Raw genomic sequence first — 26,372 nt, 5'->3', positions numbered from 1 at the left:
CTCTGGCTGGTGGTCAGAAGCCTCAGCCCCTTACCCCGGGGAGCTCTCCGTGGGGTTTCTCGAGCATCTCAACAAGGCGACTCCTGGCTTTCTCCTGGAGCAATTGATCCAGAGAGCAGGGCAGAGCCTTTAGTGCTTTTTTACAACCTCCTCTTGGAGGTCAGTCACCATCGTTTACAGCTGACTCTGTTAGAAATAAATCACTAGCCATCCCCATTCAAGGGGAGAAGCAGTAAGCTCCATCTTTAGAAGGGAGTACCAAAGAATTTGTGGACATAGTTTAAATTATATTTCATATATTCAAAGTTTTGTCCTGCTACCCTTAGTATTTTCTTCAAACTAAACATTTAGACCATTTTCTGTAGTAGATTCCTAGTCTGGTTCTAGTGCTGGCTCTTCTCCCTGTGAACTTGGTTTTCTTTGTAGGACTTTTCTAGAATCATTGTTTTCAAGCTTGTTTTTGGTTATGCTTTTTCTTTTAACCACCTGCTCAGATCACCTGATACACAAACTAACTTTCTCACAATAAAACTATAAAATTTAAATCCATTTTACTTTGTGTTTATGGTTTTTATCTTTTTATTTGTCATTATTGATTAGAATTAGGACATTCAAATATGAGAATAAATAGGAAACATGTTTAAATTCCCTGTTTGGAGGAAAACTTTTCCTCTACCTACCTACGTCGGAATGGCTGTTCTGGGGCTGGTATATCTGTATTTTACTGAAGTATCACAGATCTACAGTGTTGTATTAGTGTACAGTGGAGTGATCCAGTTATAAATGTACACATATTCATTCTTTTTTAGATTCTTTTCTCATATAGATTATCACGGAATGTTGAGTAGAGTTTCATTTGCCATGAAGTAGGTCCTTGTTGGTTATGTATCTTACATATAATAGTGTGTATGTGTTCATCTCAGGTTTCTCATTTATCCCTCCCTACCAAGTTTGTTTTTGTTATCTGTTAGTCTGTTTTTGTTCTGTAATAATTTCATTTCTTTTCTTTTTTAAAAAAAATTGGATTCCATGTCTGCGTGATATCATAAGATGTTTGTCCTTATCTTACTTCACTCAGTGTGACGATTTCTAGGTCCATCTGTGTTGCTGCAAATGGCATTATTTCATTCTTTTATGGCTGAATAATATTCCCTTGTATCTGTGTACCTCGTCTTCTTTATCCATTCCTCTGTTGATGGACGTTTAGATTGCTTCCATGGCTTGGCTACAGTGAACATGGGGGTGCAGGCAGCCTTTTGGTTTATGGTTTTCTGTGGATACATGTCCAGCAGTGGGATTGATGGATCATATGATAGTTTTATTTTTACTTTTTTAAGGAACCTCCATACTGTTCTCCACAACGGTTGTACCAATTTATATTTTGTATGGGGCCGATATTAATCATTGATCACTTTGGAGAGAGAATTTCATGATTAATAACCAGACTGAAAGGTCTAAGTGGCCTTGACCTTTTGTCCTGTTGTCTTATAAAAATCTTTCTAATCTCTGTTTTTCATTTGAGAATTAATTAGAAAGATAGACTTAAGGAACTCCTCTATCCATTGATACTGCCCCAAACAGTAAATTGTTTGCATATGTTTTTAGGTGAAGACCCAGAAGAAAGGCGTGGACAGGTTCTCATCCTTCTAGTGGAGCAGGCACTGCGTTTCCATGACTACAAAGCTGCTAATGTGCATTGTCAGGAGCTGATGGCCACAGGTGAAGTAGACACCACTTAACACTTTGCTCATGTTTTTTTTTTTTTTTTGCTCATGTTCTGACTCATGGACGAGATCTCTTTTGAAATCACTTGGTCTAATTTGGTAAGCCAGCCACACTGTGTTCATAGGCCTTGGGAGATGTTTTGTGAGCACTGATAAGTAGGTATTCCATGTGCTTGTATATTAATGTAAATACTTTAATGGGCTGAAGGGGTTATGTTTTATCTGGGATATGGTTGCTTTCCATTCCATATTAAAAGTAGGCTCATAATTTTAATAGCAATTTTATGTAAAATATTTTAATTTTAAAATATTACAAAATATGTAAATTTTTAATGTATTTGACATATAATAGAAAAAATTTCAAATTTGAAATATCTGTAATTTGTGACTACATTGTCTGTATTTCTATTCTTTAATTTCTTTAAAAGATCACAAAATGCTTTTCGAATTTGAGCAGTTGGGAAGTAGCTTGCCACTGATACTGAAATTATAACTCAAGTCTCTGGAGGATAAGCAGGTTGTATTGTGGAATAATTTCTCTATGAAAGAGCACATTCCCCAGAGGAGTAGCCAGGAATGTTGTCTTGTCATAGGCTCTGGGCTAAATGATCTGCTTTTTGCAGTTGTGCCTGAGTATGTGGAAACTCAGGCACACTTAGCTGTTTACCCACTGCCTCTGCATGGCTAATGATGCAATGCTTCACTTTGTGATACCTCCTGGTGTTGCACATTGATGATTTGTATATTTGCTGTATACTGGTAAAATAAATGATTATTCTGACACTTGTTAAAAGGAGTAAGGAAGACTTTATTCAGGACTTTTGTAACGGAAGAGAAATCAGGCTCAACTCCAAATACAGAAAAGACAGCTGGGAATTTATCACCGAGGATCAGGTTAAGGGGATCAACAATGGTTGAAAAATTATGGTGATGAGACATCCGGGATAGGGGCATTTGTACTAAACTGACTTACTGGTGGCACGCCAGGGTGATCAGATACAAAGGGTGGGAGATTCTCTTTAAACTGACTTGGCAGGATTCTTGACTGAAACTGGATTATAATAGGTTCAACAAAGGCTGGGCCAAGGTAGAGGTCTCGTTTAAAAGAGGACTCAGAGAAGCCTGAGTGAAGTTTGGTCAAGGAGAGAGTTTGGTGATACATCTGTGAAAATGTTGAAAACTGGATAAAAGCTTAACACTTTACAACCTCAGCATTGGAAAACTGGTTTCATGGAAAAACTGTCAGATATTAACCTAGTGATTGTGCACCACTAAATCACTGCAGATGGTGACTGCAGCCATGATATTAAAAGACGCTTACTCCTTGGAAGGAAAGTTATGACCAACCTAGATAGCATATTCAAAAGCAGAGACGTTACTTTGCCAACAAAGGTTCGTCTAGTCAAGGCTATGGTTTTTCCTGTGGTCATGTATGGATGTGAGAGTTGGACTGTGAAGAAGGCTGAGCGCCGAAGAATTGATGCTTTTAAAGTGTGGTGTTGGAGAAGGCTCTTGAGAGTCCCTTGGACTACAAGGAGATCCAACCAGTCCATTCTGAAGGAGATCAGCCCTGGGATTTCTTTGGAAGGAATGATGCTAAAGCTGAAACTCCAGTACTTTGGCCACCTCATGCAAAGAGTTGACTCATTGGAAAAGACTGATGCTGGGAGGGATTGGGGGCAGGAGGAGAAGGGGATGACAGAGGATGAGATGGCTAGATGGTATCACCAACTTGATAGACATGAGTTTGAGTGAACTCCAGGAGTTGGTGATGGACAGGGAGGCCTGGCATACTGCGATTCATGGGGTCACAAAGAGTCGGACACGACTGAGACTGGACTGAACTGAACTGAACTGAAGTTCAGAATAGTTATGGTATTCTGGAAAATCATTGTCTTAGTTCACTATCATTTACTTAGAGAGCTTTGTATTAAGTTTATTCCTATAAGGATAGTACTTGGATTAATTCTGACTTTGTATATTTAGAGAAATTATCCTGGGCCAAGGCCTTTGTACTTAGAAACAAGACCTACTTTCTAACTGGATGTCCTTCAAATAAGAATGAAAATGCATTTTAAGGGTTTAGAGCATAACTTGCATAGGGCAAAGCCCTCTGCCGAGAGTCAGACTCTGAGTGTATTTTTGGCACTGTCCCTGGACCTCTGTCTTCATGTGTGAAGTGGATGATTCTTTGTAGCTTTCCACAATAATTTATCTTTTTCTAGAACTTTGCAGTGTATAAACTGCTTTTAAGTACAGTTTTTTTAAAAATAAAGATTGTTTAATCTTTACAGTCTTCCCTTAACAACCTTCCTTAGTGGTTCAGATGGTAAAGAATCTGCCTGCAATGAGGGAGACCTGGGTTCAATCCCTGGGTTGGGAAGATCACCTGGAGAAGGGAACAGCTATCCATTCCAGTATTCTGGCTTGGAGAATTACATGGACTGTACAGTCTATGGGGTTGCATAGAGTCAGATACAACTGAGCAACTTTCAATTTCACTTTACAACCAAGGGAAAGAGGAATTACTATTATTTTTGTTTTTTTGTGGTGGTGAGGGATGATGATGTTTGGACCTTTCTCAAGCTCACACAGTGCTTGGTCCACACTCAGTTCTTTCTGAATTCAGATACTCAGTCGTTTTTACTCAACATCAAATCTTAGTAAATTATCTGTAGTCATTGTGAGGTTGAAGATAATTTACTATTTGTAGTCATTTTCATCTGAAATTTAACATAGTTTATCAGAAAAACTTGTCTGGAGCGCTGCTGAACTTTCTGGATAATACACTCACCTAATATTTCTTTTCTGTTTTAGATCATTGTGTTTTTCTGCTTATATAATGATACATATCACTATGACTGACTTTGCTTTGGTAACATAAGACCTCAGTAAAAAGCCATTACGTTTTTCAAGTTGGATTGAAAATTTCTTTCTTCTAGTGAAAATCAGTTTGTTTTTCTTGCCCATTTTTCAGGTTACTCTAAAAGCTGGGATGTTTGTAGCCAGTTAGCACAATCAGAAGGTTACCAGGACTTGGCCACTCGGCAAGAGCTCATGGCTTTTGCTCTGACACATTGCCCTCCCAGCAGCATTGAACTTCTTTTAGCTGCCAGCAGCTCTCTGAAGACAGAAGTAAGTCTCCCAATAAAGTAAATCCTGAACTGTATCAAGTGTATTTTGTTGGGTCTGTGGATCTTGGGTTTGTGCTTTTTTGTTTTACCAATAATATGAAAATTTTAATTTATGGAAAAAATAGTTTGTTACTTACAAATTTGAAGATATTAAGCTATAAAATAGTCTTGTTGGCTTTATTCCAGTAAAGAAAGGCTACAGGTATGAGAAATAAGAGAATAGTATTAGGAAACAATTTATTGAATATAATGGGGAACATTAGTATTGTCAAGAACAAAATATTTAAGAGGAGGTCCTGTGTAGTATACTGGAAACCATGTGAGTTAAAACCGGTGGTGACACCATCCCCTTAGAAGCTCTTTGGAAATAGCAGGGTGTGGGCTTTGGTTGGAGAGAAGCTCAGTTTCCTAAAATTCACAGGCTAGATCTGCATCAGGGGGATGTTAGGCCAGTTGTAAAACGCATGTGAAGAATTCTGGAATTCATATTTTTATCTCCTGGCCATTCATTACATTGTACATCAGGTTTCCCACAGTTAATTCCGCTCCTGAAACGGTGGTTGCATCCTTGGGAAGGTGTTCATGGAGCCCTGAAGTCAGCCTGTTACCACTAGGAGATAGCACTTCTTTGTTTGTTTTTCCCCCTCGAAAGAATGCTTTTTAAATTTCAAGTCTACATTGTAAAATGAGGCAAATTTAAAAACAATTCTGTTATAATATACAGTGTTCTTTTTCAGATTCTTTATCAAAGAGTGAATTTTCAAATCCATCCAGAAGGAGGGGAGAGTATCAATATGTCACCATTGATGAGTAAAGCACTGCAAGAGGTGAGTCTGGGTGAGAGGGAGGAGTTTGAAAGGTGCTTGTAAGAGGAATGAAACAGTTATCTCACACTGTATGTGTGGTATGTGTAGACTGTTCTTTTTACCTGTGTGTGTCTGTGTGAAATGTAGCATTCATATCAGTTCAGTTCAGTCGCTCAGTCGTGTCCGACTCTTTGCGACCCCATGGACTGCAGCACGCCAGGCCTCCCTGTCCCTCACCAACTCCTGGATTCGTATAGAAAAATGTATAAAACAAAGATGTCCATCGTAATAAAGTGTCATAAAGAAAACATGCACAAACCCATCACACAGATAAATAGCTGATGACAAGCCTTCCCCTGCACACCCTTCTAACTTTTAGCTTTGCTGTCCTTCCAGAGATCCTGACTCATCGTGATAACCAGATCCACGTATGTTCTGTTCTTCTTTTAAAGTAATTTAGAAACCTATAACACCCATGCCAGAGTGGTAGTTTAATTTTAGCTGTTTTTGCACTGTATAGAAATAATTACATTCAGTATTACATTTGTGAGGTTTATCCATGCTATTGTAAGTACTGCAGTTGATCTTATTGTTACTGCGGTATAGAGATTAATTGCTATATGCATACATTCCAGTTTATCCTTTCTAATACTGACTGACACTGGTTTATTTTCCATTTTGGTACTGACATAATGCTGTATCATCACTGTGTAGTGTTCCTGGTGCACATGTACAGACTTGGAGGTGTGTGTTGTCAGATAAGTGTGTTTGTTCAACCCCAGTTGATAGTCCCAATGCCAAAGAATGCTCAAACTACTGCACAATTGCACTCATCTCACACGCTAGTAAAGTAATGCTCAAAATTCTCCAAGCCAGGCTTCAGCAATATGTGAACCGTGAACTTCCTCATGTTCAAGCTGGTTTTAGAAAAGGCAGAGGAATGAGAGATCAAATTGCCAACATCCTCTGGATCATCGAAAAAGCAAGAGAGTTCCAGAAAAACATCTATTTCTGCTTTATTGACTATGCCAAAGCCTTTGACTGTGTGGACCACAATAAACTGTGGAAAATTCTGAAAGAGATGGGAATCCCAGACCACCTGACCTGCCTCTTGAGAAATTTGTATGCAGGTCAGGAAGCAACAGTTAGAACTGGACGTGGAACAACAGACTGGTTCCAAATAGGAAAAGGAGTTTGTCAAGGCTGTATATTGTCACCCTGTTTATTTAACTTATATGCAGAGTACATCATGAGAAGCGCTGGACTGGGAGAAACACAAGTTGGAATCAAGATTGCCAGGAGAAATATCAATAACCTCAGATATGCAGATGACACCACCCTTATGGCAGAAAGTAAAGAGGAACTCAAAAGCCTCTTGATGAAAGTGAAAGTGGAGAGTGAAAAAGTTGGCTTAAAGCTCAACATTCAGAAAACGAAGATCATGGCATCCGGTCCCATCACTTCATGGGAAGTAGATGGGGAAACAGTGGAAACAGTGTCAGACTTTATTTTCTGGGCTCCAAAATCACTACAGATGGTGACTGCAGCCATGGAATTAAAAGACGCTGACTCCTTGGAAGGAAAATTATGACCAACCTAGATAGCATATTCAAAAGCAGAGACATTACTTTGCTAACAAAGGTTCGTCTAGTCAAGGCTATGGTTTTTCCTGTGGTCATGTATGGATGTGAGAGTTGGACTGTGAAGAAAGCTGAGCGCCGAAGAATTGATGCTTTTGAAGTGTGATGTTGGAGAAGACTGCAAGGAGATCCAGCCAGTCCATTCTGAAGGAGATCAGCCCTGGGATTTCTTTGGAAGGAATGATGCTAAAGCTGAAACTCCAGTTCTTTGGCCACCTCATGTGAAGAGTCGATTCATTGGAAAAGACTCTGATGCTGGGAGGGATTGGGGGCAGGAGGAGAAGGGGACGACAGAGGATGAGATGGCTGGATGGCATCACTGACTCGATGGACGTGAGTCTGAGTGAACTCCGGGAGTTGGTGATGGACAGGGAGGCCTGGCGTGCTGCGATTCATAGGGTCGCAAAGAGTCGGACACGACTGAGCGACTGATATGATCTGATCTGATGATTCTCTTGAATGGTTTTACCCATTGCACACTCAGCAGCTGAGTTTGGGATTGCCATTTGCTCCCATCCAGGTAGTGCCAACTACTTTGGCATGGGTAGTTGTCAAAACTTTACCTCTTAAGTGTTTTGAGATACCTGTTTATGCTTTTGATTTGCATTTTTCTGGTTGCTGGTGAGATGAACTTAACTCAGGGGGGAGCCTCTTTTGTGAGGTTCCTTGTTCAATTCCCTTGTCCATTTTCTGTTGAATTTTAGTCCTTTTTCTCTTTCCTCATTGAAATTCTTAGGAATAAAATTTGTCTGGAGTCATTAAGTATTAATATGTATGAATCTCAGGAGAGCTGGTCCTGGGAAAGGAAGGAGGAGGTGTGTACTCACCAATACCTCTTTAGCTGTTTAACCTTTGCTCCCTGGAGTTTAACTTCTTATGACTATTTCTGGCAATACAGAAGTGGCATTTTTTTTGTTCGTTTTTTTTTAGGTCAAAAACAGTAGGTAGTCTAACTAGATAAATTAAGAGATGATAATCGTCTTTTTAGGTTGGTTTCCACAGGATTCCTTTAAATGGTAAGCTTTACTTTTAAAGTGTAAAATGTCATTGTGATAAGTGAGCTATATCTTAGCTCCTTTTTTTGTTTTTATCTATTTTGTTTTGTTTTGTTTGCTTTATGTTTCCATACGTTGATTCTCAATTTTTAAAGATCATACTCTGTTTATAGTTATTGTAATGTTGACTACATTCCTGGTTCTATACAGTCTGTCTTTGTAGCTTATTTATTTTATACCTAATAGTTTTTAATCTCTTAATCCATTACCTCTATTTTGCCCCTCCCACCTTCCCTTTCCTCACTCATAACCCTAATTTGTTCTGTATACTTGTAACTCTGTTTCCTTTTGTTATATTCACTAGTGTGTTGTATTTTTTATATTCCGCATATAAGTGATTGCATACAGTATTTGTCTTCCTCTGTGTGACATTTCATTTAACACAGCACCTTCCAAGTTCATCCATGTTATTGCAGATGGCAAAATTTCATTCTTTTTTATGGCTGAATACTCTCCATTGTGTGTGCTTATGTGTATACACAACATCTTTATAAATGGACTGTAACCATCTTGTCAAATTCATTTGTAGTTGTATACCTTGTAGTTCTTTTAGAAGTCTGGTTCAAAGCTTCATCTGTGGAGTCTGTTGATAGAGTTAGGGCAAGATTATTTAGATTTTGCCTATAGTTGAATATACACAATTACCTCATTTCCAAAGTTCTTTCTTTTATATTAAACTTCTGCTTGGCAGCCATTTATTGATTACACATGTGTATCCCCAGTTCAGTACCAAGTGATCTCAGGATCTCAAAAAAGTTTATAAAGTGACTTTTGGCCCTTAAGGATGTTTATCCTCTTCCTCCTATAAATGGTTAACTCCAAGACAGCAGTGATCGATAGAATTTTCTACAGTGAGGGGAATATTCTGTATATCTACATTGTCCAGTATAGCAGCAACTAGTCACATAGAGCTGCTGAGTATGTGACATATAGGTAGTGCAACTAAGGAATCAACATTTAAATTTTGCTTAATTTTATTTAAGTTAATTTTACTTAATTAAGGCTGCTGGATACCTGAGTGGACATCACAGTTCTAGAAGGTGAGATACTCAGAAGAGGATGGTGTTCCTCCATCAGTGCTGCAGACAAAGGACTTTGTTTCTATGGTTGGACTCCCTTTGAATTGAAGTCACAGCATTTTCCAGGGGCCTGGAGTGAGGGGGATGCTTTCTTCCTTTGGCATGTTTTGACTTGTATTGATTAGAAACTATTCAGTTTTCCCTTCCTGGATCTGAGAGCACATTAAATTCTATGGTGTTTTCTCTAGGGGATTCAGAACAGATCTTATATTGGAGATTTGGCAGATTTTACTATTTCTCAAGGTCCAGTAGAAGACTTGCTTTTCACAAGATCTCTATCCCAGTTTTTGTACCTTTTGATCCTCTGATCTCCTCCCATTTGTTCAGCTACATCTCTCACTGTTTCTCCAGCCTCCTCTCTTTTCATGCCTTCCAAACGTGCTGTGTTCCATTCATGGTGAACTTACCCCATTCTCTGAGTAGGCTCTCTCACAGCTTTGGTGTTATTTAGGGTTCTCTCTGAAGCTCCAGAACTTTGGCCACCTGATGCGAAGAGCCGACTCCTTGGAAAAGACCCTGATGCTGGGAAAGATTGAAGGCGGGAGGAGAATGGGATGACAGAGGATGAAATGGTTGGATGGCATTACTGAATCAATGGACATGAGTTTGGGCAAAGTTCAGGAGATAGTGAAGGACAGGGAAGCCTGGCGTGGTCCATGAGGTCGCAGGGGGTAGGACACGACTGAGCGACTGAACAACAGCAGCTGCCTGTACTGCCCTTCTTGTATTGTTTCTGATCATCTTGCTGCCCTCTTGATCTCACCTAAGCTGTCGTTGTCTTTATCAAGTTTTCCTTGAGTCCTCATCGTTCCCTCTTCTGCATCCCCCAAATATCTCATAGCATTGGATCAGCTCATGTGTGGTACGGTTTGGCGTGTATGGCGACTGGAAGTGTGTCACTTACCTTTGGTGCTCTCTCCAGAGAGTGCTTGCCACAGAGTGAGTGCCTGCTGCTGCTGCTAAGTCGCTTCAGTCGTGTCCAACTCTGTGCGATCCCATAGACGGCAGCCCACCAGGCTCCCCCATCCCTGGGATTCTCCAGACAAGAACACTGGAGTGGGTTGCCATTTCCTTCTCCAATGCATGAAAGTGAAAAGTGAAAGTGAAGTCGCTCAGTCGTGTCCGACTCTTAGCGACCCCAGGGGCTGCAGCCCACCAGGCTCCTCCGTCCATGGGATTTTCAAGGCAAGAGTACTGGAGTGGGGTGCCATTGCCTTCTCCAGAGTGAGTGCCTAGTGAATGCTTAATACAGATGCATTGGAAGCTCCCACTGCAGAAGGATCAGTGTGTGGTAAAAATGGATTAGAAAGTAAAACTAGAAGGAATTTCCAACTAGACGCATGTGTGTGATCTGGGTGCTGTTGAGGACCTGTTGTGTTCTGGCCGTATAAGGGGAGTATCATTTCTCGATTCAGTACAGAACTGCACCGTGTTTCTGCTGAGTTCAGCTCCATAAGCTTATTCTGAAATGCCCACATCCTTCTTTATAAAATCCACAAGAAGCCTTTTGCGACCTTTGGGTTTTCCATTTCCTGCTCTCTGATGAATTAGAAAGTGTCAGCCGGGCTCCGTGGTGGCCTCTGTGGAGTAGGGCATGCTGTGTCTCCACAGGGCACGTCCTGATCCATTCAGCGTCCTCAGTACCTGTGGGAGACTGCCAGCAGTGCTTCACAGGATCCACTTAGCGAGGAAGAGGAATTCTTCCAGAATGATTCTTGTATTTTTTTTTATTTTTTAGCACCCTAAAAGCTTTCCTGTCTTCCTTTCTCCTCTTTCAGCAAGCTGTAATATTAACAGATCTAGATCTGACAAAGTGCTAATAATCCAAACCCTCAAACACATCATGTCTTTGATTCATGAGGCACATTTCAGAATATTATAGCTACTATTATTAGATTAAAATACAGTGCTTAGCTATAAGATGCTGTGTGTTACACATTAACAGTAAATGTAATAACCACATTAAATTATAACTTATAAATGAGAGCTGACTGTATATGTAATCTGCTTAATGCCCAAGACTTTCATTACTCAGTTGTGAAAATGATGATTTTTACTTATATATCCAAACAAAGTAAAGATGTAACTGCTGTGCAGTTGCATTTGTGTTACTACAAGTGGAGCCTTCAAGTTTGAAGATATTGGCTGTTGTTCTCAGGAACAAGATATTTGTTTTTAAGTAAAATGCATAATTTATGAGTAACTACCAAAATTAGAGTTTCCAGCTTCTTATTAATGTTGGTTATTATGTTTTTTTAGATGTAATAGTATTCCACCACTTAGAGCGTATTAACATTTTGTTTAGCTAGTGTTAGCTATATCAGATAGGCAATAATGTTTTCCCCAGATAAATCTAATTAGAGTTGAAAATGGATTATATACAAGGTTCCCATTAAAAAATCATCTTCACTATGGGAAATCTTGTTATGAACATTTTAAGTGGCTACAAATTTATAAGACTGGACTAATTATTGTTTCGAACTGGGGGCAGGGCTTGGCATAGAGCTGTTTTGAATGTATAAAAGGATTATTTAGAAATATTAAAATAAATTTCTGACAGTTGTATTTCAGTACCACGACAACTCTTTCTTTTCCCCTTCACCAGTTAATGGGCATTTGGGTTGTTTGTACTTTTTAGCTATAATGAATAATGTTGCTATGCTATGAACATTTGTATACAAGTCTTTGTATGAAAATATGTTTTGATTTGTTGTGGAGGTATCTGGGAGTGGAACTGAAGCATTGTATGATGTATATGCTCTAAATATTGGAAAACATGGCCAAATTGTTTTCCAAAGTGGCTGCACCAGGAATTTTTAAGTTTCCCCTCTCTTCATATCCTTGCTAATACTTAACTCTTGAATGGCTTTTTGTGAAAGCCATTCTTATGAATATATGTGGTATCTCCTTATCGTTTTGGTGTGTGTTTCTAAATAAGTAACGATAATGAGCATCTTTTCATGTGCTTTCTTGCACTTTCTGTACCTTCTTTGATGAAATGGCTACAAGTATTTTCCCAGTTTCTTTTTAGCTGTTACGTCAACTCCTTATTAAGTCATAAGAGTTTTTGTTGTTGTTTTTAAACTCTTGAATACAAGTTGTTGTTGGATGTGCGACTTTAAAAGATTTTTCTGTCAGTGTGTGATTTGACTTTTTACTTTCTTAATAGTGCCTTTTGAAGTGCAGAACCTTTTAACGTTGTTCAAGTCCGTTTTATTAACCTTTTCCTTTATTGCTTGCATTTTTGGTGTTGTATCAAAGAAATCTGTGCCTAGCTCAAACCTGTGAAGATTTACTCCTGTGCTTTTTCCTAAGAGTTTTACAGTTTTAGCTTTTATATGTATTGAGAGGTAGTAATGAGCCACTTTTTGTATGAGATAAGTATAAGGTTGAGGAAAATCCACATGCAGAAAGATCAGTTTAGAATTTTATCTCCTGTTATATACAGAAATGAACTCGATAGGATCAAGTTTGTTTTTTCTTTTATGTGATCTCGTTCTTTCTTAAAGGATTTTAAATCTTACGCTGCACAAAGGCACAAATTAATATTTTAAAGTTTAAAATGATTTCACCTGAAATGGATTTGTGTCATAATTATTGCCTTAGTAATTTTCTTTTTTCGAGATGTTTTGGAATTTTGGTGTTCAAGCTCGTGTTTTGTTTCCTGAACCATCTGCCTTTGTCGTTACATGCAGATCACGTATGGCACAGCATGATACTGGTTGCTGGATGCATGTGCCGTGAGTGTTTATCTTTTCCTTTGCTTTGGGGCATTTGGATTGTGCCCAGTCTTCCTGTGTTTTAGACTGAACTTCACTGAGCATTTTATGTACATATCTTTGCATATTCATGCTTGTATTGCCCTGGGATATAATGGAAAATATGGGCTCCTAAGACAGATAATTTCCTGTTTCTTGTGGTCCGTCTTCCATAACTTTAAGTGCTGATTAAAAAATGAAAAAGAAAATAAAAATACACTAAATATACCTCTATTTTTCCTAAATACAGTTCTCTTAATTTGGATTCAAGAATGCTAGAAGATTCAAGAAGGGTTCAGTCCCTAAAGCCCCTGAAATAGTGTGTCAAATCTGATGTGTCTTGTTTGTGACTTAGTGTGTTCATGTATGTTCACACACATGAGTACATTCAGTTTTCTGGGGAAGGCACTTAGAGCTTGCCTTAGAAATGTGTAGGGGGCCGGGTCTTCTGAAGATAAGAAGTTGTAGCCTGGCATTTTAATTAGCAGATGAACTGAAGCAGAGTCAGACGTCAGAGTGATTAGTCCTCATGGGGTTTTCTTCTACTGCTTCTTCTGAAAAATCATTCCAGAAGCAGCATCACCAGTAATAAGCGTTCCATTCTTAATATTTTGAGTTCAGGATGCAATTTGCTCTAAGTGTGGGGCTTCCCCAGTGGCTCAAGTAGTAAAGAATCTACGTGCAGTGCAGGAGACACAGGAGACATGAGTTCGATCCCTGGGTTAAAAGATACTCTGGAGGAGGAAATGGCAACCCACTTGAGTATTCTTGCCTGGATAATCCCATGGACAGAGGATACAGTCCATGGGGTTGTAGTGTCAAACACGACTGAGCACATGCATGCCCATGACACGATGAAGTGTTAGGTGAAGGGAAGTACTTTTGATCATTTAAAGATATGTTGGAAGAGAAAGGGTAGTGGCTTAGCTCACTTTGAGCTGTTTGTGATCCTTAGTCTCTGTTATGGGTACCACCAGCTCAGTTTGAACTTGACAAACCAGTTTCTTAGAAATCAACCCTCAGATTACCAGACACCAGAGGGATAGGGAGTCCTGGCACGCTGTGGTCCATGAGGTCAGAAAGACGTGGACAAGACTTGGCAACTGACTGAACAACAATACCAGACACCAGAGAAAGCAGCTCCTGCATGGGTTTACTATAGTGATTGATGAACAAGAATTGTTTCTGTAAGCCAGACTTGACATGTGGAACTGTTCTTGTTCTTGTGAACCTGTTTGGTAATGTTGTCTATTGTAGGACTTGAAAAATATTACTAGTGCCTATGAAGTTAACCTTTGAGCTATGTAACACTTGATGCTAATGAGATTTCATGTTAAATTTTATGCTGGGAGTTGTTGACTTGGTTTGGGAGATTAATCTATTTCTGCTGTTATACACTCTAAATTAATTAGCAATATGCGACTATGAATATAAAAACTGCCAGTAGTAATCATTTCAGGAGTAAATTTTCCTAACCTCTTTTTTCTTTCCCTATTACATGGAGTTGAAATAAAAGTCTTTTCCTTATTAATGACTCTGGTTACACTCTAATCTGGTAGACTGCTCCCTAGTTAAATGTTTCTTCTGTAGTCTAAACGAGCCTTTTGTTTTGCTTTCTCTATAAGGGAGGAATCTTACAGAAAAGCCTTTTGTCATGTACATTTCTGTGCATTGACATTTCATTTACTTTTCAGTTTCAGATGTTTAAATTTTTTATATTGAGTCAGCCAGTCCATATGAACAGAGTAAAGTTTAGGTTTATTTTATGAAATGGTATAATTGTCTTACAGCCTATATTTTTTGATATTTTTCAATGAATTTGATTTTCCCCTGAATGAAGTTATTTCATGCTTAAGTGCCATATTTCTTATCATGTTTATATTTTTTAGTTTCTATACTTGGATTAGTTGATAACACTCAGATCATTCCATAACCCTCTTGAGTAGGGAGATTCTAAAGATGAGCCAGAATTGAAAATGTGACATGAAACCTTACCTGAATAACAGTTAGTTGCTGTAAGCATAACATATTAGATTTAGAAAATGTTTCTTCAAGCATAGGTACAGTACAATCAGACTTCCTGTTCATATTTACAGTACAAGCTATCCTTCAGTAACTTTCATACACCCTGAGCATGTAGCAATCAACAGACATCATCTCTGCCCTTGAAAAGCTGCTGTCTAGTTGAGAAGACAGGCAGAAAAATCATAATTATGGCAAATATATTAAAAGTAGGCATGTAATGTAATGATTGGGAAGGAGAAGAGTATCTTCTTGACAGGATTTTACTGACAGCAAAAATACCACATTTCAAGGAAGATACAGAATTTCTTTGTGACCTTGGAGCAGGAGAAGACTTCATACAAAAAAAAAATACTAATTATAAAGTTTAAAAGCTGATAAATTGAACTAATTTAGAAGTTTGAAAACTTCTTTTAATCAAGACATCATTAAGATAATAAAATATAATCTGCAGAATAATAGAAAATGTCCATAATTCATATATCAAATAAGGGCTATGAATCCAAAATATACAAAGAAAAACCAAAAAACTGCAAATGAATAAGAAAGACAGACAACCAACAGAAGAGTGGGCAGAAAATTTGAACAGGAACTTGAAGATCGTCCACTTTCTTTTTTCTATGGTTGGATCCAGAATCCTTGAATTTCTCTTATCTGACTTATCTCAGTCCCTTTTCGTCTTTAGAAGAAACAAATAAAAGCATTTAAACTTAAAAATGCATTTCAGATTCAAATATACCTTATGGAAACCTCTTCTATTCCCAGTATCACTGCCTTAATTCAGTTCCTGATTATTTTATCTTTTTTTTAATTGTACTTTTTTTTTTTTGGCCATGCAAGGCAGCTTGTAGGATCTTAGTTCCCTAACTGATCTTGGGTGGCCTCCGGCCGCAACCACTTGGAACAGGGCTTGGGTTCCCAGCCACAGATGGGCTGGGTCGCGGTGGTAAAAGCACCAGGTCCTAGCCACTAGGCCAGTGGTCAGTGTCAAGGGCCCTGACTGACCCTTTGGCTTTGCAGAAAAGAATTGCCACAAAGACAGAAAATAGTGAAGCAAGTAAAGTATTTATTAGGAGTAAAAAGAGTACATTACCTGAGGATAGACACAGGCAGACTCAGAGGGAGAGTCCCTGAGTTGCTGAGTCATGCCTTTGTGGTAGTTTGAATTACTTTCATGGGGCATTTCTTCCGGGTTTCCTTTGGCGAGTCATTGTGATTTGCCTGCTTCACAGTCCTTACGTGGTTTATCTCAGGATCCTCCCATGTGGGCACATGCATCTCTTTGCCAAGATGGATGCTACCGCAAAGGCATATGGGTGGAACATCCCATGACATGACTCTCCCTTGGCCTCCAAGGAGCCTTTTCTGCCCATGTGTGGTTAGGGAGGTCTCTGACTTAGGGAACAAGAAATGTGTGGTCTGTGCAGTGTCTAGCCTCCTCCCTTTATTCCCCTGCTATTTTTGTCTTGGAATTTCCATCAACAGAGAATGAATCTCCAATTACTTTACCCTGGGTTTGGGGGGCGTGGCGGGCGTAGTCCCATCTGCCTCATGACCAAGAATTAAACCCAGGCCTTTGGCAGTGAAAGCACAGAGTCCTAACCTCTGGGCCACTAGGGAATTCCCCGAGTCCCTGATTATTTTAAATTTGGACTAATTCACCAATCTCCTAATGGATTCCTGCTCCTGGAATAAGATTTCTAAAACATAAATCTCGTTATGTTAACTCCTTTTGTTTAAAGCCTCTCGGGGGTGTTGTGTTGTCCAGGTGATGATGGAGGTGCTTTGGTGTCATGTCAGTAGGTCTCTTGCTGGTCTTGCCTCTGCCTACCTTTGATCTTCATGTGCCCTGACCTTCATCTTTGTGTATTCTTTTCTATACCGTCATTGAATCAACTCAAGTTTCCTCCAATATTCCATGTTGGTTCATGTCTCTTATTTGTACAAGTCTACCAGGAACATCCCCTGGAGGAGGGAAAGGCTACCCATTCCAATATTCTGGCCTGGAGGAGGCCATGGACTGTATAGTCCATGCGGTCGCAAAGAGTAGGACACGACTGAGCGCATTTTACTTTCACTTTTCACCTGAAATCATGGGCGCTTCTCTGGTGGCTCAGTGGTAAATAATCCATATGCCAATGCAGGAGACACAGGTTTGATCCTTGGATTGGGAAGATCCCCCTGCAGAAGAAAATGGCAGCCCACTCCAGTATTCTTGCTTGGGAAATCCCTTGGACAGAGGAGCCTGGCAGGGTACAATCCATGGGGTCCCACAAAGAGTGGGACACGACTTAGTAACTAAACAACCTGAAATCATCACCATTTCTTCTTTGGAAGCCTGAAATTCTTTCCTGCTGAAATATTACTTCTTCTGTGAAGCTTTCTATGATGGTGCCTCTAGGCAGAGGACATAGTGATTTGTCTGTATCTCTGCCTCCCTTTGTAGTTTCTGGAGCTCAGTGGCTCCCAAGGGCAGAGGCTGTGTCCTTCTTGTTTTTATCACCTAATTGACTAGTACAATATAGTATGACATCAAATAGGAGTCACTCAGTGAGGATTTGCTGAGTAGGGGAATGAATTCTGATTGGTTTCTGTTTTTTTTTTCAGGTATAAAATCTAACATAAATTGAGATGCTTACTATACTGTATACTTACATATGTACACACATATTTATATATATATCTGTGTGTGTGTATATATATGCATGCACACATATATAGAGAGGGAGGGAGAAAGAGAATGTCTAGTTACTGCAAATTCCTTCTGAGATTTATTTCTGACAAAGACCTTTTTCTGGCAGTGTTATTCAGAGAGGGATTTATATATGTGTGTGTGTGTGTGTGTGCATATATAGTACTAGTTCTGTTCAGTGCAGAGTTACTGGGGGCAAAAGCTTAGAAGCAGAATGAAGCAGAATGTACCTGAATCCAAAGCTTTCAGTAGCCCAATAGATGAACACACTCAATGACGAGCTGTCCAGGTAAGCAGGCCCTGCCCCCACGATGCAGGGAGGGAGTTAGCAGTACCGTCTACACTGCTGCCTAATAGTAGAAGCTTCTTGGCCGGGGTCCTGACCCTGTTAGAAAAGAGGGGCCTCTGGAGTGCAGGAGCCCGATGTGATGAGCTGACTGTGCTACTAAAGTGGAGAAGAAATAAACCTCCTGCCGTCTTCTCAAATAGTGAAGAAATTAAGGAAAGACTTCTCATAATGCTGCCATTGAAGCAACTGTGTGTGTGTGTGTGTTCCCTCGCAGTGTTTATGCCCAGTATACACATAACGGGCCTTGTAAAGCCCTGACACATACCAAGCTTTCACGACGTGGCAGCTATCGTTATGATTACTCTTGGAGGGAGATTTGTGTTTTTTCCTATGTTGGTCTTTCTACTTGTCTTTTCAGACGTGTTGATAATGAGCTTCGGTCTTCCGTTTTGTCTCCTTAACCCTTCCCTCCGACCCCCACAGGCATGCAGAGGAGAGGGCACATAACCTTCCTAATTGCTGAAATTGAGAGGAAAAACTGAGAATGTAAGGTTTAGCCTCCTTGGATTTCCTCTTGATTTTGCCTGTCAACAGAAAGGGTACAATGCGTGCATGTATGCTAGGTCGCTTCAGTGGCTCAGTCGTGCCTGACTCTTTGGGACCCCATGGCCTGTAGCCCACCAGGCTCCTCTGTTTATGGGATTCTCCAGGCAAGAATACTGGAGTGGGTTGCCATGCCCTCCTCCAGGGAATCTTTCTGACCCAGGGATCGAACCCACATCTCTTACGTCTCCTGCATTGGCAGGTGGGTTCTTTACCACTAGTGTTACCTAGGAAGCCCAGAAAGGGTACATTCAGTTCTAATTTTTGTTCCTTGAGGTTATACACATGTGGGCTAGTTTATTTACTTGTTCATTTAGGCACTTAAGTCTTACAATCCAGTGTATTTTACACTGACAGCACTTCTCTATTTGGAGCAGCTGCATTTCCAGAGTGCAGTTGCCTCGTATATCTGCCGGCTGCCAGGTTGGACAGCACAGGTTTTGGCAGTTCTGGAAGTTTGTTCTGCTCCATTTTCCACTACTGGGCTGCTATGATTATTTTGCTCAGATATCTGTTCTGTAGAGTCAACTCCTCCTTGGAAAAGTGACTCCCAAGATGTAGACTCGCAGAAAGATTTTAGCCTTATTATGGCTGGAGATTTAAGCCAAAGTCTTCATCTACTGCAGAATAAAAATGATGTTGTTGTTCTTTCAGATCAAAAATATATTTTCTTGTTTTTTTTTTTTTAATCAGTGTTCAGCTGTAAGCAATAGAAAACATTCTAGCTATTATAAGCAGAAGAGGACTTTTTTTATTTTAATGAGAATTGGAATCTTACATAATCATTCAAAGGTCTGGAGAAGCAGGCTTTGGTGTATTTTTAGAGTAACTATAAGAAAAATACTGAGGAGGTTATTACCGCTGGAGCGGAAATCTGCCACAAGAAGTTGGGGAATTCGAAAGCCCCTCCTCATCAGCTGTCTGTGGTGCTGCTTTGACCCTGCCAGGATAACAAGCCAGCAGAATGGGTCCACACTGTCCCTTACCCCATGAAGCTAGGGACTGGTCACTGGTACTTGCATCACCAATACTGCAGAAGAGCAACTAGGATGACCAGAAAAAATAGAAAAAGGAAAAAAAAAAGTTTATTTTCTACAGGGAAAGCACAGTAATAGCAAAAGTACAGTCTCTACTGTAGTTTCACTGTGCATATCTACACAGTGGGTGCATCTGTTTGACGAAAACTAGGTCTTGTGAAGAATGTCAGCCCTAGGGAATCTGGAAAATGTAGTATTTAGCTTTTCAGCTTCTAGCAACGCAGCCTGGGAGTGGTCTAGAACTGAGTTGAGTGAACCAAGCTGTAGTATCTGCTGCAAAATCTGAAACCCAGGAGAAGTGCTGGTCTTTTTGGGGCACCTAAACCCCTAGCAGTTGTTTTTGACATGTTTGCCCTTATATACAATCAGTTTAACATGAGTATTTTCTTCCTTAGCATATCATCTGTGTTGTTTTCATAATTATACTTTATAGTGCATCGAGTTGATAGTTTATACCTTTCCCAAAGTCCAGAAAGCTTACAGGAAACACAGGTTTAAAATTTTTTTTTAGAAAATGAAGATATATTTGACATATTACACTGTATAAGTTTAAGGTATATAATATATTGATACATTGATATTATAATATAGTTGCCCTTGTAGCGTTAACTGACACCTCAGTTGCATCACATAATTATAATTTCTTCTAGTCTTGGGACACAACTTTTTTTTTTTCCCACATTAAAAGAATAGAAAATCTTTTGAGAAAAGCTAACCAACTGCCCAGTGAGGAAATTGTAAGTATCAGTTAATGCAGCTTAAATACATTTCATTTTAGTACTAAGAATAAAATTAAAATGGTTTTCTAGAAATTATAAGTGTACCAACATAATGTAATCATTTTCTTTTACTGCTATGACATTTAGGAGCTTTGAAACAATGCAGTTCAGTTCAGTTACGTCACTCAGTTGTGTGAAACTCTTTGCAACCCCATGAATCGCAGCACGCCAGGCCTCCCTGTCCATTACCAACTCCCGGAGTTCACCCAGACTCACGTCCATCGAGTCAGTGATGCCATCCAGCAGTGATGCCATCAAGCCATCTAATCCTCTGTCGTCCCCTTCTCCTCCTGCCCCCAATCCCTCCCAGCATCAGAGTCTTTTCCAATGAGTCAACTCTTCACATGAGGTGGCCAAAATACTGGAGTTTCAGCTTTAGCATCATTCCTTCCAAAGAAATCCCAGGGCTGATCTCCTTCACAATGGACTGGTTGGATCTCCTTGCGGTCCAAGGTACTCTGAAGAGTCTTCTCCAACACCACAGTTCAAAAGCATCAATTCTTCGGCGCTCAGCCTTCTTCACAGTCCAACTCTCACATCCATACATGACCACAGGAAAAACCATAGCCTTGACTAGACAAACCTTTGTTGGCAAAGTAATGGCTCTGCTTTTGAATATGCTATCTAGGTTGGTCATAATTTTCCTTCCAAGGAGTAAGCGTCTTTTAGTTTCATGGCTGCAGTCACCATATGCAGTGATTTTGGAGCCCCAAAAAATAAAGTCTGACACTGTTTCCACTGTTTCCCCATCTATTTCCCACGAAGTGGTGGGACCGGATGCCATGATCTTCGTTTTCTGAATGTTGAGCTTTAAGCCAACTTTTTCACTCTCCACTTTCACTTTCATCAAGAGGCTTTTGAGTTCCTCTTCACTTTCTGCCATAAGGGTGGTGTCATCTGCATGTCTAAGGTTACTGATATTTCTCCCGGCAATCTTGATTCCAGCTTGTGCTTCTTCCAGTCCAGCATTTCTCATGATGTACTCTGCATATAAGTTAAATAAGCAAGGTGACAATATACAGCCTTGACGAACTCCTTTTCCTATTTGGAACCAGTCTATTGTTCCACGTCCAGTTCTAACTGTTGCTTCCTGACCTGCATACAAATTTCTCAAGAGGCAGATCAGGTGGTCTGGTATTCCCATCTCTTTCAGAATTTTCCACAGTTTATTGTGATCCACACAGTCGAAGGCTTAGCATAGTCAATAAAGCAGAAATAGATGTTTTTCTGGAACTCTCTTGCTTTTTCCATGATCCAGCAGATGTTGGCAATTTGATCTCTGGTTCCTCTGCCTTTTCTAAAACCAGCTTGAACATTAGGAAGTTCATGGTTCACATATTGCTGAAGCCTGGCTTGGAGAATTTTGACCCTTACTTTACTAGAGTGTCAGATGAGTGCAATTGTGCAGTAGTTTGAGTAGTTTGGGATTGGAATGAAAACTGACCTTTTCCAGTCCTGTGGCCACTGCTGAGTTTTCCAAATTTACTGACATATTGAGTGCAGCACTTTCACAGCATCATCTTTCAGGATTTGGAATAGCTCAACTGGAATTCCATCACCTCCACTAGCTTTGTTTGTAATGATGCTTACTAAGGCCCACTTGACTTCACATTCCAGGATGTCTGGCTCTAGGTGAGTGATCACACCATTGTGATTATCTGGGTCTTGAAGATCTTTTTTGTACAGTTCTTCTGTGTATTCTTGCCATCTCTTCTTAATATCTTCTGCTTCTGTTAGGTCCATACCATTTCTGTCCTTTATCGAACCCATCTTTGCATGAAATGTTCTCTTGGTATCTCTAATTTTCTTGAAGAGATCTCTAGTCTTTCCCATTCTGTTGTTTTCCTCTATTTCTTTGCATTGATCACTGAGGAAGGCTTTCTTATCTCTTCTTGCTATTCTTTGGAACTCTGCATTCAGATGCTTATATCTTTCCTTTTCTCCTTTGCTTTTTGCTTCTCTTCTTTTCACAGCTATTTGTAAGGCCTCCCCAGACAGCCATTTTGCTTTTTTGCATTTCTTTTCCATGGGGATGGTCTTGATCCCTGTCTCCTGTACAACATCACGAACCTCATTCCATAGTTCATCAGGCACTCTATCTATTGGATCTAGGCCCTTAAATCTATTTCTCACTTCCACTGTATAAATCATAAGGGATTTGATTTAGGTCATACCTGAATGGTCTAGTGGTTTTCCCTACTTTCTTCAATTTAAGTCTGAATTTGGCAATAAGGAGTTCATGGTCTGAGCCACAGTCAGCTCCTGGTCTTGTTTTTGCTGACTGTATAGAGCTTCTCCATCTTTGGCTGCAAAGAATATAATCAGTCTCATTTTGGTGTTGACCATCTGGTGATGTTCATGTGTAGAGTCTTCTCTTGTGTTGTTGGAAGAGGGTGTTTGTTATGACCAGTGCATTTTCTTGGCAAAACTCTATTAGTCTTTGCCCTGCTTCATTCCGTATTCCAAGGCCAAATTTGCCTGTTACTCCAGGTGTTTCTTGACTTCCTACTTTTGCATTCCAGTCCCCTATAATGAAAAGGACATCTTTTTTGGGTGTTAGTTTTAAAAGGTCTTGTAGGTCTTCATAGAACCGTTCAACTTCACCTTCTTCAGCGTTACTGGTTGGGGCATAGACTTGGATTACTGTGATATTGAATGGTTTGCCTTGGAAACGAACAGAGATCATTCTGTCGTTTTTGAGATTGCATCCAAGTACTGCATTTCGGACTCTCTTGTTGACCATGATGGCCACTCCGTTTCTCTTGAGGGAGTCCTGTCCGCAGTAGTAGATATAATGTTCATCTGAGTTAAATTCACGCATTCCAGTCCATTTTAGTTTGCTGATTCCTAGAATGCCGACATTCACTCTTGCCATCTCCTGTTTGACTACTTCCAATTTGCCTTGATTCATGGACCTGACATTCCAGGTTCCTCTGCAATATTGCTCTTTACAGCATCGGACCTTGCTTCTATTACCAGTCACATCCACAGCTGGGTATTGTTTTTGCTTTGGCTCTATCCCTTCATTCTTTCTGGAGTTATTTCTCCACTGATCTCCAGTAGCATATTGGGCACCTACTGACCTGGGGAGTTCCTCTTTCAGTGTCCTATCATTTTGCTTTTTCATACTGTTCATGGGGTTCTCAAGGCAAGAATACTGAAGTGGTTTGCCATTCCCTTCTCCAGTGGACCACATTCTGTCAGAATGAAACAATGCAAGTTATTATAATTCCCATAGGCCGGAAATGTGGCGAGCTTGGGTGGGTTTTTGCTTAGGATCTCAGCCAAAGTCAGGGTGCCCACAGGACTGTGCTTTCTGGAGGCTCTGGGAGAGAATTCATTTCCATGCTCATTCATGTTGTTAGTAGTGTTAGTTGCTCAGTTGTGTCTGATTCTTTGTGACCCTATGGCTGTAGCCCGCCGGGCTCCTACGTCTGTGGAATTCTCTAGGCACTGGAGTGGGTTTCCATTCCCTTCTCTAATTCATGTTGTTGACAGAATTTAATTCCTTGTGTTTGCAGGACTGAAGTCCTCATTGCCTTGCTGGGTATTACCTCCAGTTTCTTTTCCCCTTCTCCATGCTTCTCACATTCTTTAACTCTTGGCCACCTCTGTCAATCTCCAAAGCCAGCAATGATGTGCTTCACATCTCTCCTGCCTCTTCTCCCAGGGCGTGTCTGTGTGACCCTAGCTGGGAAGGGTTCTCTGCTTAAAAGGCTCATGTGATTAGGTTAGTTCCACTCATAATTCAAGATTTATCTCCTCACCTCAAGGTTTGTGTCCTTAATCATATCTGCCAAGGTCTTTTGCCATCTAATGTACTATATTTTCAGGTTCTAGGGATTAGGATGCAGGTATTTTCAGTTCAGTTCATTCAGTTGCTCAGTCATGTCTCACTCTTTGTGACCCCATGAATCGCAGCATGCCAGGCCTCCCTGTCCATCACCATCTCCCGGAGTTCACTCAAACTCACGTCCATCGAGTCGGTGATGCCATCCAGCCATCTCATCCTCTATCATCCCCTTTTCCTCCTGCCTGTAATCCCTCCCAGCATCAGAGTCTTTTCGGGGGCCGTAATTCTACCCACCCTGTATAGAGGCTTTCAAGTTGGTCTAAAATGGTGAATTTCTCCTAAGTGTGTGTTGTGATGATATCTAGGTAATTATTGAGTGATTCCACGATTTATCTTTTTTTATTATTCAAATAACACATTAATGAATGATGTGATGTAGACCCAAATAGCCGAACTAAACTCTCCTATTAGTGGCAAGAAAGTTGTTCATATTGGAAGACTAGACCTTAATTTTTCTTTCCTTTGACTAGAATACTACAGAAAAAGTAAGTAGAAGTAGACAAATACTAAACCAAAGGCTGGGTTTTCATAGAACAATTTCCCTTTCTTTGATCAAAAAGCAGCTGTGGTCACTGTCATTTCTGTTTAAACAAATGTCGATATATTGGCATTTTTCTCCCCATGAAACCTCTTGGGTTAGTACATGGGGAGTTGGAATTGTAGCTGATTGCTTCGAGATTGGCAGGAGGTTCCACATTAGAAACCTTTTAAATGCTATTAATCATCCACTTGTTTAGATGAAAAACAAAATGCCTTTCAGTATGTAAAGGTGGATCATCAGAATCTTGTACCTTTGTCTGGGTCACAGTAGCATTGTTGAAGTGAATAATTTATTTCTTAATCTAAACCGTAAATAGTTTAAAATGTCTTGTTAAAGAAACAAACATGAGTACCTCATTGGAGGATATTAGATTAGTAAAAAAAAAAAAAAATTAAGAACCCACTATTTGCTTTATAAATACTTCTGAAAGAGATTCTTTGACTAATGCATTAAGATGTATTTTCCTTTACTGAATTTTCTTTTGTAAATGATTCAAGGAGGTACAGTATGCTAATATCACGTTCACATTTTTTTTGGGTTGTTATTGGTAAAGATGAATTTTTAAATCTGTTTAATTTCATGTCGGATAACTCCAAGTTGTCGCATTGTCACTCTCTGCTCTGTTCTTTTCTTTTTACTCTTGCCATTTTCTCTCTCTCTCTCTTTTTTTTTTTTTTTAAACATAGGATGAAGTAAGTGTCCCAGGCAGCAACTCAGCCGACCTGTTACACTGGACCACTGCTACCACCATGAAAGTCCTCTCCAACACCACCACCACCACCAAGGCGGTGCTGCAGGCCGTCAGCGATGGGCAGTGGTGGAAGAAGTCTTTGACTTACCTACGGCCCCTTCAAGTGAGCGAGGCATTCTGTTTTCTTAAAGCAGTTGGGGTGGTTTATGTCAATTCATTAGCATGCTCTTCAGTTGGTTTCACTATTTAAGTTTATCTTCTTTAGATTATTAATCTCCTAAGAAATCTAGGCCTCCCATCGGATAGGGAATGAGTAATTGATTTTATAGACTGTAATTTGCTACCATACTATACTTGAAGAATCCATCGATATAGATTTAAGTAAGGTTGGTTTCTATGTCAGAATTGAAGTTTACTGAGATGAAAAGGAAAATGATGTTTATTAAGGCTTTCTCTCTTTTGCTCTGTTTCTGTAGGGCAGTAGAAAGAAGAGAAGCACTAGGCGCCATCCTGGCGGCTGTCTTAGTTCTCTCCAGCTTCTGTGACAAAAATATTTTAGCCTAGGTGACTTAAACAACGGACAGTTTATTTCTCACAGTGCTGGAAACTGGGAAGTCCAAGGTCAAGGCCCTGGAGAATTTAGTGTTTGATGCAGGCCTGCTTCCTGGT

General features: G+C 40.0%; 1 protein-coding gene across 2 annotated transcripts in view; it reads left to right on the top strand.

Moving 5' to 3' along the window:
- The window catches only part of NBAS (NBAS subunit of NRZ tethering complex), a 329,480-nt gene that overhangs the window by 170,429 nt on the left and 132,679 nt on the right, over positions 1-26,372 (top strand). For both annotated transcript variants that reach the window (XM_005891040.3, XM_070379139.1), the window contains 4 exons: positions 1,606-1,719; positions 4,702-4,859; positions 5,596-5,685; positions 25,699-25,866. In XM_005891040.3, the coding sequence (XP_005891102.2) occupies positions 1,606-1,719; positions 4,702-4,859; positions 5,596-5,685; positions 25,699-25,866 (530 nt within the window). The remainder of the gene's footprint in view (positions 1-1,605; positions 1,720-4,701; positions 4,860-5,595; positions 5,686-25,698; positions 25,867-26,372) is intronic.

The sequence above is a fragment of the Bos mutus genome, chromosome 11 (assembly GCF_027580195.1).
Source record: "Bos mutus isolate GX-2022 chromosome 11, NWIPB_WYAK_1.1, whole genome shotgun sequence".
Lineage (NCBI taxonomy): Eukaryota > Metazoa > Chordata > Mammalia > Artiodactyla > Bovidae > Bos > Bos mutus.
Note: the sequence above shows the minus strand (reverse complement) of the source record. Positions and strands in the feature narration are given on the sequence as shown.